The sequence below is a fragment of the Orbicella faveolata genome, unplaced genomic scaffold, assembly GCF_042242905.1.
Source record: "Orbicella faveolata isolate gen_17 unplaced genomic scaffold, um_ofav_v1 contig_24, whole genome shotgun sequence".
Lineage (NCBI taxonomy): Eukaryota > Metazoa > Cnidaria > Anthozoa > Scleractinia > Merulinidae > Orbicella > Orbicella faveolata.
The window spans coordinates 14,565,001-14,579,843 of NW_028301552.1; the positions used below are offsets into that span (position 1 = coordinate 14,565,001).

Consider the following 14,843-nt stretch of genomic DNA (forward strand, 5'->3'; position numbering starts at 1 on the left):
GCATTTACGTACCCCGGGGCGACCCCCTGGCATTTGACACGTGTTTTCGAAAGTGCCATGGATGAGTTCATCGGGAAAAACGAGGCGTTTGCCGAAAGATGACTTGTCCGTCAGGGACTAGAGTAACTTGTAGATGTTTTTAAAGGTGTGTTTTCTCAATTTTAGATACTTCTTCATTACTTGTAAGCATATAAATATAAGCGACAAGGTAAACTATATTTTGTTTATCACAAAACAATCACTGACGTGAACACGACTATTTTGCATTTTCGCATTCAAAACTAGCTTAGCATTTTTTTAATTCATGAAAGTGGAGTTAAAATACTTAAGGTTTGCGAATTCAAATGATGCGATCTTCAAGACAGATTTTGCGAGCTTAAAATGCAATGCATCATCATTTAAAATGTCTTGATTCTTCACAGAAAAAGTAGCCTGCGAAAACAGGCACCTATCATCGCTCGCGGCTGGAGGCACGTCCGCCGCGATCCCAGCTATCCTCTAGCAAACTGTTAAAAACAAATATAAAGAAATAAATATAATCAGAATCAACTAACACGTCCTTGAAGTCTTACCGTTGCATTAAAATACTGAACAGTTGAACGTTTTATTCACTGATTAATAAAGAAAACTGCAGAGGTGTTGGAAGGCGACGATCCCGGGGGCGGGGCATTTGCCCTCTTTCTTCGTCTCCACCCCGGGGCATATAGACAGCTTATGTGTCCCCACCCCGGGGAATTTGCCCATTTACTTCAAAAAAATGCTAATGCCCGGGGGTTAGCCCAGGGAGGGGGGATGGGCACTGCTGGAATTGACTGTCGCATTCAAAGAAAACAGTGTTGTATTGTTTTCTTTGTTCACACGGGATTGTTCTGCATTAAACTGTAGCACTGTAGAGGTACTTCGTTTTTTCAGGGAAAATTTAAAAGGGTTCTAAACAATAACAAAATAAATGTAATGGAATGATTCATGTATACCACCGTTTGGTACTTGCGAGTCAATGCACTATTTTAAAGCTATATTTTTAACAAAAGCATTGCAGATCAGTCCTTTTTCCCACCGATTATCGATTTTCTACCCCCTGGACGTTTTTGCCTCGGCAGGTGAAAAACAGCAGACTGCATAAAGCCAGGAAAAGACGCAATGGGAACTTCTGCAAGGCAGTTTGATTTTAATAGAACAGACGATGACTCCATGGGAAATCCACACGCACTGTTATATTTACGAGTTGGTTAGTATCAGAAAACGAACGAATGAGGGCAAGGAGCTAGTGAGTTTTCTGATAAACTTCAACGAGAGAATATAAAATCGAGTAAATCATTCTTCTCCTTGGTGTAATTTGGCTAGTTTATTGGTACTGAGATTTGTCTTGGGCCAAGACTTTAAACAAAACTCAGACGACAAAGAAGAAAACTACGTACAAGTATAAGTAGTTTAAGGCTGAAATTAGAAATTCCTCCAGTTGCTTTTACATTCAACAGGGAACCAAACGGATCGTTGTGGTAAAATGTTTGTTCGGACGGCCTCTAATCCCCTCCGATTTTATTTCGAAAATTGTCACCTTGAACTTTCGTGATATGACAGATTTAATGTCTGTTGTTTTCGGAATGATAAAACTGTCGTTTTAGGTACAAAAAAGGGCAAGCTAATGATTTTCGGAAAGGAAAGAAGACCTAGGGTTTTCGAGAAATGGACAAAAATCGACACAATCCCCATCCAAGCGGCTACTACTATTGATAACAGGCGTCTGTTGAAATGGCTGGGGTTTTTTTAGGTCATTGCGCGCACCGTTAGTTTCAGTTACGTGATTCAAAAAAGTGATCACGTGTTGACGATTTCATGATCGTGTGATAAGTGAATCTCTGCCCTCGGGAAAGTTGCTTCACAGTTTGTTTGCAAGTTTGTTGAACAATTTCTAGCACGATGCAAAATCCATCGCATGGATAAGATATTGCCTCGAACTTGGTATATTTGAGGAATTTGCAGCCGTTGTGCTGCAAACTATGGCTATTTGCGCCAAGACATATTTGTCAGCACGTGATCACTTTTTTTGAATCATGTGAATGAAACCAACGGTGCGCGAAACGGCATACTGTAGTTTTTGCGGACTGGACTGGACTGGACTAGTAAAACGAGGACTTGTTAAACGCGGACTTGTAAAACGCAGACTAGGGAAAACGAATTAGTAAGTCGAATTCTGTCACTCCCGACTCCCCTTGGGAGACTTTAGTTGCCATGTGTTCAAGTAAGCGAGTGTTTTGAATCGCAGGAGTTTGTCAAAAGTTGTTATTGTGCCGTTCGTTTAGCTCGAAGCAAACAGTTCGGTAAGTTAACATTTCGCCTTTGTTATTCAAAGAAGCATTTGGAACTTAATACCTTTTTGTAATTTTCAGAAAACCTCACTCACGTATACATTCGTACACGTATGCCTTTGATGGAAGCGAAGAGTTTTATTCAAGTTGTTGTGACTTTGTTCATTGACCGAGGTCGTGCGGTCGATGTGTGCCTTTTGAGCTTGAGCCCATTGTGAACTGTGAGTTTTCGACGTTTGTTTTGAGAAGAAATAAAGACAGGTACTACGGTACTGACAAATTCCACATTAATTGTGTTTATTTGAACGATCATCTCTCATCCAAAGAACTTCAAATACTAATCAACTGTAAACTTCTAACATACTTAGAGCCACCAAGTAACATTACATCCATTCCGTGCAAAGATATCTTGCGTTCTATTAAATAAATTACAATTAATTTGGCTGCATTAAAAACTTCAAATTCTAAACTTAATGTAGACAGCCAAAAATATTTTTCTAACAACATTGGCCGAAGCTAAACGTCGCCGTTGAGCAGGAAGCTGGGATCCTAAACGCACTAAAGAGTCACAGAAATATCTATTTCTCAGAATTTTTGGAGATTTTGTAAAGAGCCCTACGCGATAATTATGGAGCATGCGTGTTTTGTCTTCACTCCTTTTGGAGTCGATAAAAAATTGCATACACTGAAAGTTTTTTTACATGTTTTGATGCAGAATTCGACTTACTAATTCCTTTTACTTGTCAGTTTTACTAGTCCGCGTTTTACAAGTCCGCGTTTTACTAGTCCTCGTTTTACAAGTCCACGTTTTACAAGTCCGCGTTTTACACGTCCTCGTATTACAGGTCCGCGTTTTACAAGTCCATGTTTTACCAGTCTGCGTTTTACTAGTCCGCGTCTTACAAGTCCGCGTTTTCCAAGTCCGCGTTTTACTAGTCCGCGTTTTACTAGTCCGCGTTTTACTAGTCCGCGTTTTACTAGTCCGCGTTTTACTAGTCCGCGTTTTACTAGTCCGCGTTTTACAAGTCCGCGTTTTACAAGTTCTCGTTTTACAGGTCCTCGTTTTACAAGTCCGCGTTTTGCAAGTCCATGTTTTACCAGTCTGCGTTTTACTCATCCTCGTTTTACAAGTCCGCGTGTTACAAGTCCGCGTTTTACAAGTCCGCGCTTTACAAGTCCATGTTTTACCAGTCTGCGTTTTACTAGTCCGCGTTTTACAAGTCCGCGTTTTACAAGTCCGCGTTTTACAAGTCCGCGTTCTACTAGTCCGCATTTTACTAGTCCGCGTTTTACAAGTCCGTGTTTTACAAGTTCTCGTTTGACAGGTTCGCGTTTTACAAGTCCGCGTTTTACAAGTCCATGTTTTACCAGTCTGCGTTTTACTAGTCCGCGTTTTACGAGTCCGCGTTTTACTAGTCCTCATTTTACTAGTCCGCGTTTTACAAGTCCGCGTTTTACAAGTTCTCGTTTTACAGGTCCGCGTTTTACAAGTCGGCGTTTTACAAGTCCATGTTTTACCAGTCTGCGTTTTACTAGTCCTCGTTTTACAAGTCCGCGTTTTACAAGCCCGCGTTTTACAAGTCCTCGTATTACAGGTCCGCGTTTTATAAGTCTGCGTTTTACAAGTCCATACTTTACCAGTCTGCGTTTTACTAGTCCGTGTTTTACAAGTCCGCGTTTTGCTAGTCCTCATTTTACAAGTCCGCGTTTTACAAGTTCTCGTATTACAGATCCGCGTTTTAAGAGTCCATGTTTTACCAGTCTCCGTTTTACTAGTCCTCGTTTTACAAGTTCGCGTTTTACTAGTCCTCGTTTTACTAGTCCGTGTTTCACTAGTCCGCGTTTTACAAGTCCTCGTTTTACAAGTTCTCGTTTTACAGGTCCGCGTTTTACAAGTCCGCGTTTTACAAGTCCATGTTTCACCAGTCTTCGTTTTACTAGTCCTCGTTTTATAAGTCCGCGTCTTACAAGCCCGCGTTTTACAAGTCCTCGTATTACAGGTCCCCGTTTTAAAAGTCCGCGTTTTACAAGTCCACGTTTTACAAGTCCATGTTTTACCAGTCTGCGTTTTACTAGTCCGTGTTTTACAAGTCCGCGTTTTGCTAGTCCTCATTTTACAAGTCCGCGTTTTACAAGTTCTCGTATTACAGATCCGCGTTTTAAGAGTCCATGTTTTACCAGTCTCCGTTTTACTAGTCCTCGTTTTACAAGTTCGCGTTTTACTAGTCCTCGTTTTACTAGTCCGTGTTTCACTAGTCCGCGTTTTACAAGTCCTCGTTTTACAAGTTCTCGTTTTACAGGTCCGCGTTTTACAAGTCCGCGTTTTACAAGTCCATGTTTCACCAGTCTTCGTTTTACTAGTCCTCGTTTTATAAGTCCGCGTCTTACAAGCCCGCGTTTTACAAGTCCTCGTTTTACAGGTCCCCGTTTTAAAAGTCCACGTTTTACAAGTCCACGTTTTACAAGTCCATGTTTTACCAGTCTGCGTTTTACTAGTCCGTGTTTTACAAGTCCGCGTTTTACAAGTCCGCATCTTACAAGTCCGCGTTTTACTACTCCGTGTTTTACAGGTCCGCGTTTTACTAGTCCGCGTTTTACAAGTCCATGTTTTACCAGTCTGTGTTTTACTAGTCCGTGTTTTACAAGTCCGCGTTTTACAAGTACGCATCTTACAAGTCTTCGTTTTACTACTCCTCGTTTTACTAGTCCGCGTTTTACCAGTCCTCCTTTTACTAGTCCTCGTTTTACTAGTCATCATTTTACTAGTCCGCGTTTTACAAGTCCTCGTTTTCCGCGTTTTACAAGTCGGCATTTTGCTAGTTTGCGTTTTACCAGTCCTCGTTTTACAAGTCGGCGTTTTACTAGTCCGTGTTTTGCTAGGCCTCGTTTTACTAGTCCGCGTTTTACAAGTCCTCGTTTTCCGCGTTTTACAAGTCGGCATTTTGCTAGTCCGCGTTTTACCAGTCCTCGTTTTATTAGTCCTCGTTTTACAAGTCGGCGTTTTACTAGTCCGTGTTTTGCTAGGCCTCGTTTTACTAGTCCGCGTTTTTCAAGTCCTTATTTTACAAGTACTCATTTTACAAGTACAGTCCAGTCCTGTCCAGTCCAGTCCAGTCCTGTCCTGTCCAGTCCAGTCCTGTCCTGTCCAGTCTAGTCCACAACAAACAGGATGCCGCGTGAAACAACCTGAAAAAAAAGCCATTTCAACGGACGTCGGGTATCAATAGTATGGGTATTGTGATTGGATGAATAATAAACATGCCACAGAATTTAGCCAATGGGATGTTGCTAAATTGTAAACCCTATCGGTGACTAAGCCGCCGAATCGCCGAAACTAACCAGCGACGCCAATAATAAACAGTATCAAGCGAGCGCCGAGTGTTGTAGCCAAACTAAACATCAGTAAAGTTTTGGAAAAAATGAATAAGACATCGTTCCTCTGTTTCGTTCTGTTGCTGGGAAGCATGTCTCCAGTACAAGTCAAAGGTTAGTGCATCATAACATTTAATTCCGACTACGACAGTGCAAATTTAGTGAAGCGGCAGACAACTATCTCTACAGCCAAACTCAACTCACTGCTGTGCCTGCGAAGAAACGTTTGGATGTTTTAGTCTATATTTCTCCTTGATCCTAAAATTCTGTTGTTGATATATTTGAGGTCTTAAGAGCTTTTTGACATCTGTTTTCCTATTTTGTGTAGCAAATTAGTCCATGTAGATTTTGCTCTATGGCGACGCTGAATGTGCAGTTATTGCAATTTGTTTCCAAATTTGGAGGCAGGTAATGACCGAGAACATCTCCGACTACCGCAAAATTAGGTAGTGTCAATAAAAGAACCAACTTTAGTCTAGTAATGTCTGCAGGATAAGAAAAACATACAATTCTGAGCACCAAATTTGCCAAATGTGAAGTTCTACAGCGCTGCGTTTTCGTGGAATCTCAGTGCTCAGTTTCCGAGAAATCATTAATTATGGATGCAAACATGTACGAGATATGATATGTTCACTACAGTTCGAATATCAAAGATGTTGTGTTACCCCTTATCTACTTCAGTATATCAGTTAGGCTTTGTATGAAAATTTACGCATAACTTGGAAGAATTTGCCTCATATTTATTTCACTTCAGCCCCTTGTTAGGATACACTTATGATTACTATCCGAAGGAAAGACCGTGATATGATCTACATCAATATGACCAGGTATAGGCGTTCTTGATCCCAGTGATCAAACAGGATCCTTGAATTGTTCCATCATGTAGTCAGTGTCTGTTGTTTTTAGCACTTTCTTTTCTCCGCGAAATTAACGCTTTTACATGTTAATCAACTTTGCTAAAATAATTTGCCCACTCTGTGAAACAACTAAGACAACATGTAAACACCATATACAAATTATTCCATGTTGAGCTTGCACTATGGCAACGCTGAATTTAAAGTTATTCAGCTTTTTTCTGAAATTTGGAGGCACATAATGACCAATAACACCTGCGACTGCCGCAAAAATAAGCTAATATCAATAAAAGAACCAGCTTTAGTGTAGTAATGTCTGTAGGATGAAAAAAACATACAATTTTGAGCACCAAATTTGCCAAATGTAAAGTTCCGCGACACTGCGTTTTCATGGAACTCAATATTCAGTTTCCGAGAAATCATCATGCACACAGTTATGAGATGTGATATGTTTACTATCGGCAGCCTTCAGACCTACTCGTCTGTTCGAATGTCGAAGGTGTTGTGTTACTTTTTATCAACCTCAGTATATCAGTTAGGCTTTGTACGAAAATTAACATTTAATTTGGAAGAATTTGCGTTATATTTATTTCAGTTGCTACTTCAGTTCAGCCCCTTGTTAGGATACGCAGTGTCTGTTGCTTTTAGCACTTTCTTTTCTCCACGAAAATAACGTTTTTACATGAAATCAAGTTTGCTAAACTAACATGTGCTTTTAAATCAAGTTTGCCCATTCTGTGAAAATAACTAAGAGAACGTGTAATTCCCACTGCAAAGGTAGCCTAATAAATAGTACCTCTAACTGCTATACGCTAAAACTGAATTAGTCGTCCACAAACCTCTTGAGTCCTAGAGATGAGATGTCCGTCAAATTGTTCTCATATGCAGCATGAATACTTACAAATGCCCGTAATTGTAAACGATGTTACCATAACATATTAGAACTATCCCGCTTGATCATGGTAGGCTAACTGATCACCGATCCACTAAACCCTTCCAAAATGAAACTTATGAATGATTAAGGTGGTTACCGTGGAATGACTAAAAAGGATCAAGGAACTGGGTGAAAATGAAATTAAAACCATTATTTGGTAAAAAAAAAAGACCTATATCGACGAGCAAAATCAGGTAAATGAAGTGGTTGGCTCATTTCAGAGCATACTTGGTAAACACTTGTAAAATTGAGTCTTTTGGACTGAGAGATAGCTCAGATATTTATTTTTAGAGCAACCTAAAAAGGAGATGGGCCGATAGAGAGGGAACGGCCGCATCACTTCTGCGCTAAGCCAGTGAAATACCAATGTGGTAGACCCTCTCTTAGTTACTCAACACTGCCCCGAATTCTTGAAACATCGACATGTTCATAAAACTCTTCTATACCTCTACCTTTCCGATACTTCCAATGACATCAACAAGAGGACCAAAGCACAATTTTTTCTCTTCACTAGATTTTCTTTAACGATAAACCTCCCAACTGATTTTCAATTTTGACACAAACTTTACAGCTGTCCCAAAAGAGCTGTGTATCGAACGAATACTATCTGTCTTATTCAACAGGGTGGAGCTGGACAGATGTGGCCTTGGCAGGAGTAGCGGGAGCTGCTGCAGTAGTGGCCGCACCTGCTGTTCTCACGGCAGCGGGGTTCACATCCGCAAGAGTTGCCGCGGGATCTCTTGCAGCAGCGACTCAGTCAGCCGTTTACGGAGGATATGTGGCTTCTGGAAGTGCATTTGCATTAGCTCAGAGTGCAGGTGCCGCTGGGATTGGCGCAAAAGGAGCAGCAGCTATTTTCACAACCGTGGGAGGAACTACTCTGTACGCTAAGGAAGACTAGCCTAGCATTTAAACAACAGTTCTGGTGCTCGATTTGATGGTAGAACAGAGCCATAGACTATTGCTGTTTCTTCTTAACTGGTTTTTCTCTTTATTGTACAGATGCCGATAAGCGCTTTTGTTGTTTTATTTGCCAGCTAAAATTCAGAGCATTCGTTAACAACTATTGTCACATCATGACATGAAAAATTTTCAGTGAATTCAAAGTCGATTTCAAAACAATTATTTTCTTCAGTAGTTGATTGTATTCATTTTGGTACATTTTGTCCAGTATTCGTTTGATTGTTTAAGTAATAGCTGAGTAGTTGATATTAAATAAATAGGACACTTCTTGGCTTATGATTCTCTTAATTGTCGTTTTTTTGATGTTATATGGTCAAGTCATATGTTGCTCTCTTTTTTATTTCAATAATGAAAGGATTCAAAGAAAGGGAAGCAAGACGTATCCATCGAAAAGTTGCGAAGTGTAAACTTTCATAGGGGCTGATATAATATACAGTTACTATACGTATGGTTTGGTCACAGGAACTTCACATGAATAAATCGTTATAATAGAGAGCAACGTTAATGCGCAAAACAATTTACGCCGTGACAAAGGCTAGTTTTACAATAACCGCCAATTTCCTCACGCAGTCATTGGGTTATTATTTTTGTAGTCAACAGGAGAACAGACATTTAGATGACGCCATGACGCGGGTACGAGATACCTTTCCGTTACCTTCGGCGGCATCTCGGGCGAGTTTGGTCGAGAGATGGCTCGTATTTTGGAGAGACGAAGTCGAGCAAAAATACTCAAGGCGAGACCAAACGGGGCTATAATGCGATACGATTAGGTATTTTCCCTACTCAAGCCACATTAACGGCCATATCTAGCCTGCGATCTGGCGTTGTTTTTCACAGCATGGGGAAGGAGAATAAGAGAACGTCTGATACTTAGCTCTTATTAACCGAGCTGCAGGTCTGTATGGGAGAATCTTGACCGAGGTCGTGAGTACAGACCGAACGCAGTGAGGTCTGTACACACGGCCGAGGTCAAGATTCTCCCATACAGACCGACTTAGCTCGCTTAATAAGATGTTTATTATATGGCAAAGAAGAAAACTTTAATTCGTTTAATGTAACTGGTTTGCTGACAGTTTGCTTGCGAACGGCGATGAGCTTAACTTAAACTTGCCGAAATTTGCTCGTCCTCTTTACTTTTTTTTTGTCATCAAGCTTTTTGGCACTTCCATGAGAAGAAAATAAAAGAAATAGTGTACATTTTTGTATTTTAGTTTGCTACTTTTTGAACGCAAAATGAAACCGGTCTAGATGCCGGTCTAGATGAAAAAAATATAGACCGCGGTCAATATCGATTTCAGCCAATCAAATTCGTGAATTTGGTAATTCCCAGTCTTTGTGAGACACAGCCATATAATAAATTACTTCATGAGTAGTCTGCCTGTAGTCCAGAAACTGGACCTTTCTCTGATTGGTCGTAAAACAAAAGAATCTTTAAGCCCGCCTTTCTGATTAGTTAGTGATTGGATATCTGACTTCCGGTGTAAATTTCAAACACGATCACGAAGCCTGGTAGCCGCGGATATAGATATACTTGTATAAAGCGAATTTTCAGCCTGGAGACCGTGATCTTCAACGGCTATAACTTCGTCTCTTCAAGATTTTATTCACAATGGAATGCATCCGGAAGATCAGAAGTTTTGGCCGTGCATCCGACATGATTTGGCAGAAACATGTGTAGTTGACGCAGTTGTGAGGAGTCCCCAGGAATATATTTGTTCTAATGTTTATTCCCGGACTTTTAAACACTTCCGATAAAAAAGAGATTCTCATGTTCCACCAATTTTTCAATCCATATTTTGTTTCTTGACGGTAACAGAGACATTTCAACTTGCTATTTCTTTTGCCTGGAAAGTAATCATGTACATTGCGCTTTGTCGCTTGAGCGCTTCCAACCGGCCTCATGAACATGTTTTCAGTAAAATCTGATTGGCTCACATTTATAGTATGTAATAAGATCACATCGCTGATGATAGGTAAAGAACGAAGGGGCGACAGACGACTCGTGAAGGAAATGTATCAGGTGTTGTTTTTTGCCCTCTTCCACCGTTCGTCAGAAAAAGAAAACAACGCCTGATCGCAGGTTAGGCCATATCAGGCCAGTAACCTGATATCGCAGAATACAGTTCAACCCCTATTAAACGGCTACCCTCGGGGAAATGGATAGTGGCCGCTTAAAAGGGGTTGGCCGCTTAGTAGAGGTGAAAACAACAGAAAAGCCCGCATCGCAACTTTGATTACTGGCCACCTAATATAGGGGTGGCCGTTTAATAAGTGGCCGCTTTATAGGGCTTGGTAGAACGCTTCTAGTTGCCTAATTTGCTAATTGGGCCATGTTTTACCAGTCTGCGTTTTACTAGTCCTCCTTTTACAAGTCCGCGTTTTACAAGTCCGCGTTTTACAAGTCCGGGTTTTACTAGTCCACGTTTTACTAGTCCTCCTTTTACTAGTCCTCGTTTTACAAGTCCGGGTTTTACTAGTCCACGTTTTACTAGTCCTCCTTTTACTAGTCCTCGTTTTACAAGTCCGCGTTTTACTAGTCCACGTTTTACTAGCCGCATTTAACTAGTCCTCGTTTTACTAGTCCACGTTTTACTAGTCCTCCTTTTACTAGTCCTCGTTTTACAAGTCCGCGTTGTACTAGTCCTCGTTTCACTAGCCGCATTTAACTAGTCCGCGTTTTACAAGTCCGCGTTTTACTAGTCCGCGTTTTACAAGTACTCATTTGACAAGTACAGTCCAGTCCAGTCCAGTCCAGTCCAGTCTATTCCAGTCTAGTCCAGTCCAGTTCAGTCTAGTCCAGTCCAGTCCAGTCTAGTCTAGTCTAGTCTCCATATACAGGATGCAACGTGAAACAGCCTGAAAAAAAAAAGCCATTTCAATGGACGTCCGGGATCAATGGTGTGGGTATTGTGATTGGATGAATAATAAACATGCCACAGAAGTTAGCCAATGGGATGTTGCCAAATTGTAAACCCTATCGGTGACTAAGCCGCCGACTGGCCGAAACTAACCAGCGACGCCAATAGTAAACAGCATCAAACGAGCGTCGAGTTATTGTAGCCAAACTAAACACCAGTAAAGTTTTGGAAAAAATGAATAAGACATCGTTCCTCTGTTTCGTTCTGTTGCTGGGAAGCATGTCTCCAGTACAAGTCAAAGGTTAGTGCATCATAACATTTAATTCCGACTACGACAGTGCAAATTTTAGTAAAGCGGCAGACAACTATCGCTGCAGCCAAACTCAACTCACTGCTATGCCTGCAAAGAAAGGTTTGGATGTTTTAGTCTATATTCCTCCTTGATCCTAAAATTCTGTTGTTGATATATTTGAGGTTTTAAGAGCTTTTCGACATCTGTTTTTCTATTTTCTGTAGCAAATTAATCCATGTAGAGTTTGCTCTATGGCAACGCCGAATGTACGGTTATTGCAATTTTTTTCTGAAATTTGGAGGCAGGTGATGACCGAGAACATTTCCGACTACCGCAAAAATTAGATAGTATCAATAAAAGAACCAACTTTAGTCTAGTAATGTCTGCAGGATAAGAAAAACATACAATTCTGAGCACCAAATTTGCCAAATGTGAAGTTCTACAGCACTGCGTTTTCGTGGAATCTCAGTGCTCAGTTTCCGAGAAATCATTAATTATGCATGCAAACATGTACGAGATGTGATATGTTCACTACAGTTCGAATATCAAAGATGTTGTGTTACCCCCTTGTTGTGTTATCCTTGTTAGGATACGCTTATGATTACTATCCGAAGGAAAGACCGTGATATGATCTACATCAATATGACCAGGTATAGGCGTTCTTGATCCCAGTGATCAAACAGGATCCTTGAATTGTTCCATCATGTAGTCAGTGTCTGTTGTTTTTAGCACTTTCTTTTCTCCGCGAAATTAACGCTTTTACATGTTAATCAACTTTGCTAAAATAATTTGCCCACTCTGTGAAACAACTAAGACAACATGTAAACACCATATACAAATTATTCCATGTTGAGCTTGCACTATGGCAACGCTGAATTTAAAGTTATTCAGCTTTTTTCTGAAATTTGGAGGCACATAATGACCAATAACACCTGCGACTGCCGCAAAAATAAGCTAATATCAATAAAAGAACCAGCTTTAGTGTAGTAATGTCTGTAGGATGAAAAAAACATACAATTTTGAGCACCAAATTTGCCAAATGTAAAGTTCCGCGACACTGCGTTTTCATGGAACTCAATATTCAGTTTCCGAGAAATCATCATGCACACAGTTATGAGATGTGATATGTTTACTATCGGCAGCCTTCAGACCTACTCGTCTGTTCGAATGTCGAAGGTGTTGTGTTACTTTTTATCAACCTCAGTATATCAGTTAGGCTTTGTACGAAAATTAACATTTAATTTGGAAGAATTTGCGTTATATTTATTTCAGTTGCTACTTCAGTTCAGCCCCTTGTTAGGATACGCAGTGTCTGTTGCTTTTAGCACTTTCTTTTCTCCACGAAAATAACGCTTTTACATGAAATCAAGTTTGCTAAACTAACATGTGCTTTTAAGTCAAGTTTGCCCATTCTGTGAAAATAACTAAGACAACGTGTAATTCCCACTGCAAAGGAAGCCTAATAAATAGTACCTCTAACTGCTATACGCTAAAACTGAATTAGTCGTCCACAAACCTCTTGAGTCCTGGAGCTGAGATGTCTGTCAAATTATTCTCATATGCAGCATGAATACTTACAAATGCCCGTAATTGTAAACGATGTTACCATAACACATTAGAACTATCCCGCTTGATCATGGTAGGCTAACTGATCACCGATCCACTAAACCCTTCCAAAATGAAACTTATGAATAATTAAGGTGGTTACTGTGGAATGACAGGTGATGTTAGCGAAAGATCGACTAAAAGGATCGAGGAACTGGGTGAAAATGAAATTAAAACCATTATTTTGTAAACAGAACTGATATCGACGAACAAAATCAGGTAAATGAAGTGGTTGGCTCATTTCAGAGCATACATGGTAAACACTTGTAAAATTGAGTATTTTGGACTGAGAGATAGCTCAGATATTTATTTTTAAAGCAAATCAAAAAGGAGATGGGCCGATAGAGAGGGAACGGCCGCATCACTTCTGCGCTAAGCCAGTGAAATACCAATGTGGTAGACCCTCTCTTAGTTACTCAACACTGCCCCGAATTCTTGAAACGTCGACATGTTCATAAAACTCTTCTATACCTATACCTTTCCGATACTTCCAATGACATCAACAAGAGGACCAAAGCACAATTTTTTCCCTTCACTAGATTTTCTTTAACGATAAACCTCCCAACTGATTTTCAATTTTGACACAAACTTTACAGCTGTCCCAAAAGAGCTGTGTATCGAACGAATACTATCTGTCTTATTCAACAGGGTGGAGCTGGACAGATGTGGCCTTGGCAGGAGTAGCGGGAGCTGCTGCAGTAGTGGCCGCACCTGCTGTTCTCACGGCAGCGGGGTTCACATCCGCAGGAGTTGCCGCGGGATCTCTTGCAGCAGCGACTCAGTCAGCCGTTTACGGAGGATATGTGGCTTCTGGAAGTGCATTTGCATTAGCTCAGAGTGCAGGTGCCGCTGGGATTGGCGCAAAAGGAGCAGCAGCTATTTTCACAGCCGTGGGAGGAACTACTCTGTACTCTAAGGAAGACTAGCCTGGCATTTAAACAACAGTTCTGATGCTCGATTTGATGGTAGAACAGAGCCATAGACTATTGCTGTTTTCTTCTAAACTGGTTTGTCTCTGTATTGTACGGATGCCGATAAGCGCTTTTGTTGTTTTTTTCGCCAGTTGAAATTGTATTCATTTTGGTACATTTTGTCCAGTATTCGTTTGATTGTTTAAGTAATAGCTGAGTAGTTGATATTAAATTAAGAGAACACTTCTTGGTTTATGATTTTCTTAATTGTCGTTTTTTTAATGTTATAAGGTGAAGTCATATTAATGTTGCTCTCTTTTTTATTTCAATAATGAAAGGATTCAAAGAAAGGGAAGCAAAACGTATCCATCGAAAAGTTGCGAAGTGTAAACTTTCATAGGGGCTGATATAATATTCAGTTACCATATGTATGGTTTAGTCATAGGAACTTCACATGAATAAATCGTTATAATAGAGAGCAACGTTAATGCGCAAAACGATTCACGCCGTGACAAAGGCTATTTTTACAATAACCGCCAAATTTCTCGCGCACTCATTGAGTTTTTTTTGTAGTCAACATGAGAACAGACATTTAGCTGACGCCGTCACACGGGTACAAGATACCTTTTCGTTACCTTCGGCGGCATCTCGGGCGAGTTTGGTCGAGAGATGACTCGGGAGACGAAGTCGAGCAAAAATACTCAAGACGAGACCAAACGGGGCTATAATGCGGTACGATTAGGTA

At 40.5% G+C, this 14,843-nt stretch overlaps 2 protein-coding genes across 2 annotated transcripts; both read left to right on the top strand.

Annotated features, from left to right (window-relative positions):
- Positions 1-5,634: 5,634 nt before the first annotated feature.
- Positions 5,635-8,708, top strand: LOC149110525 (uncharacterized). Its single transcript, XM_089290903.1, has 2 exons — positions 5,635-5,795; positions 8,093-8,708. Exons 1-2 carry the CDS (start codon positions 5,729-5,731, stop codon positions 8,368-8,370), a joined length of 345 nt encoding a protein of 114 aa, XP_089147029.1. The 5' UTR covers positions 5,635-5,728; the 3' UTR covers positions 8,371-8,708.
- Positions 8,709-11,431: 2,723 nt separating this feature from the next.
- Positions 11,432-14,356, top strand: LOC110058531 (uncharacterized). The gene is made up of 2 exons (XM_020765180.2): positions 11,432-11,591; positions 13,836-14,356. Exons 1-2 carry the CDS (start codon positions 11,525-11,527, stop codon positions 14,111-14,113), a joined length of 345 nt encoding a protein of 114 aa, XP_020620839.2. The 5' UTR covers positions 11,432-11,524; the 3' UTR covers positions 14,114-14,356.
- Positions 14,357-14,843: the final 487 nt, after the last annotated feature.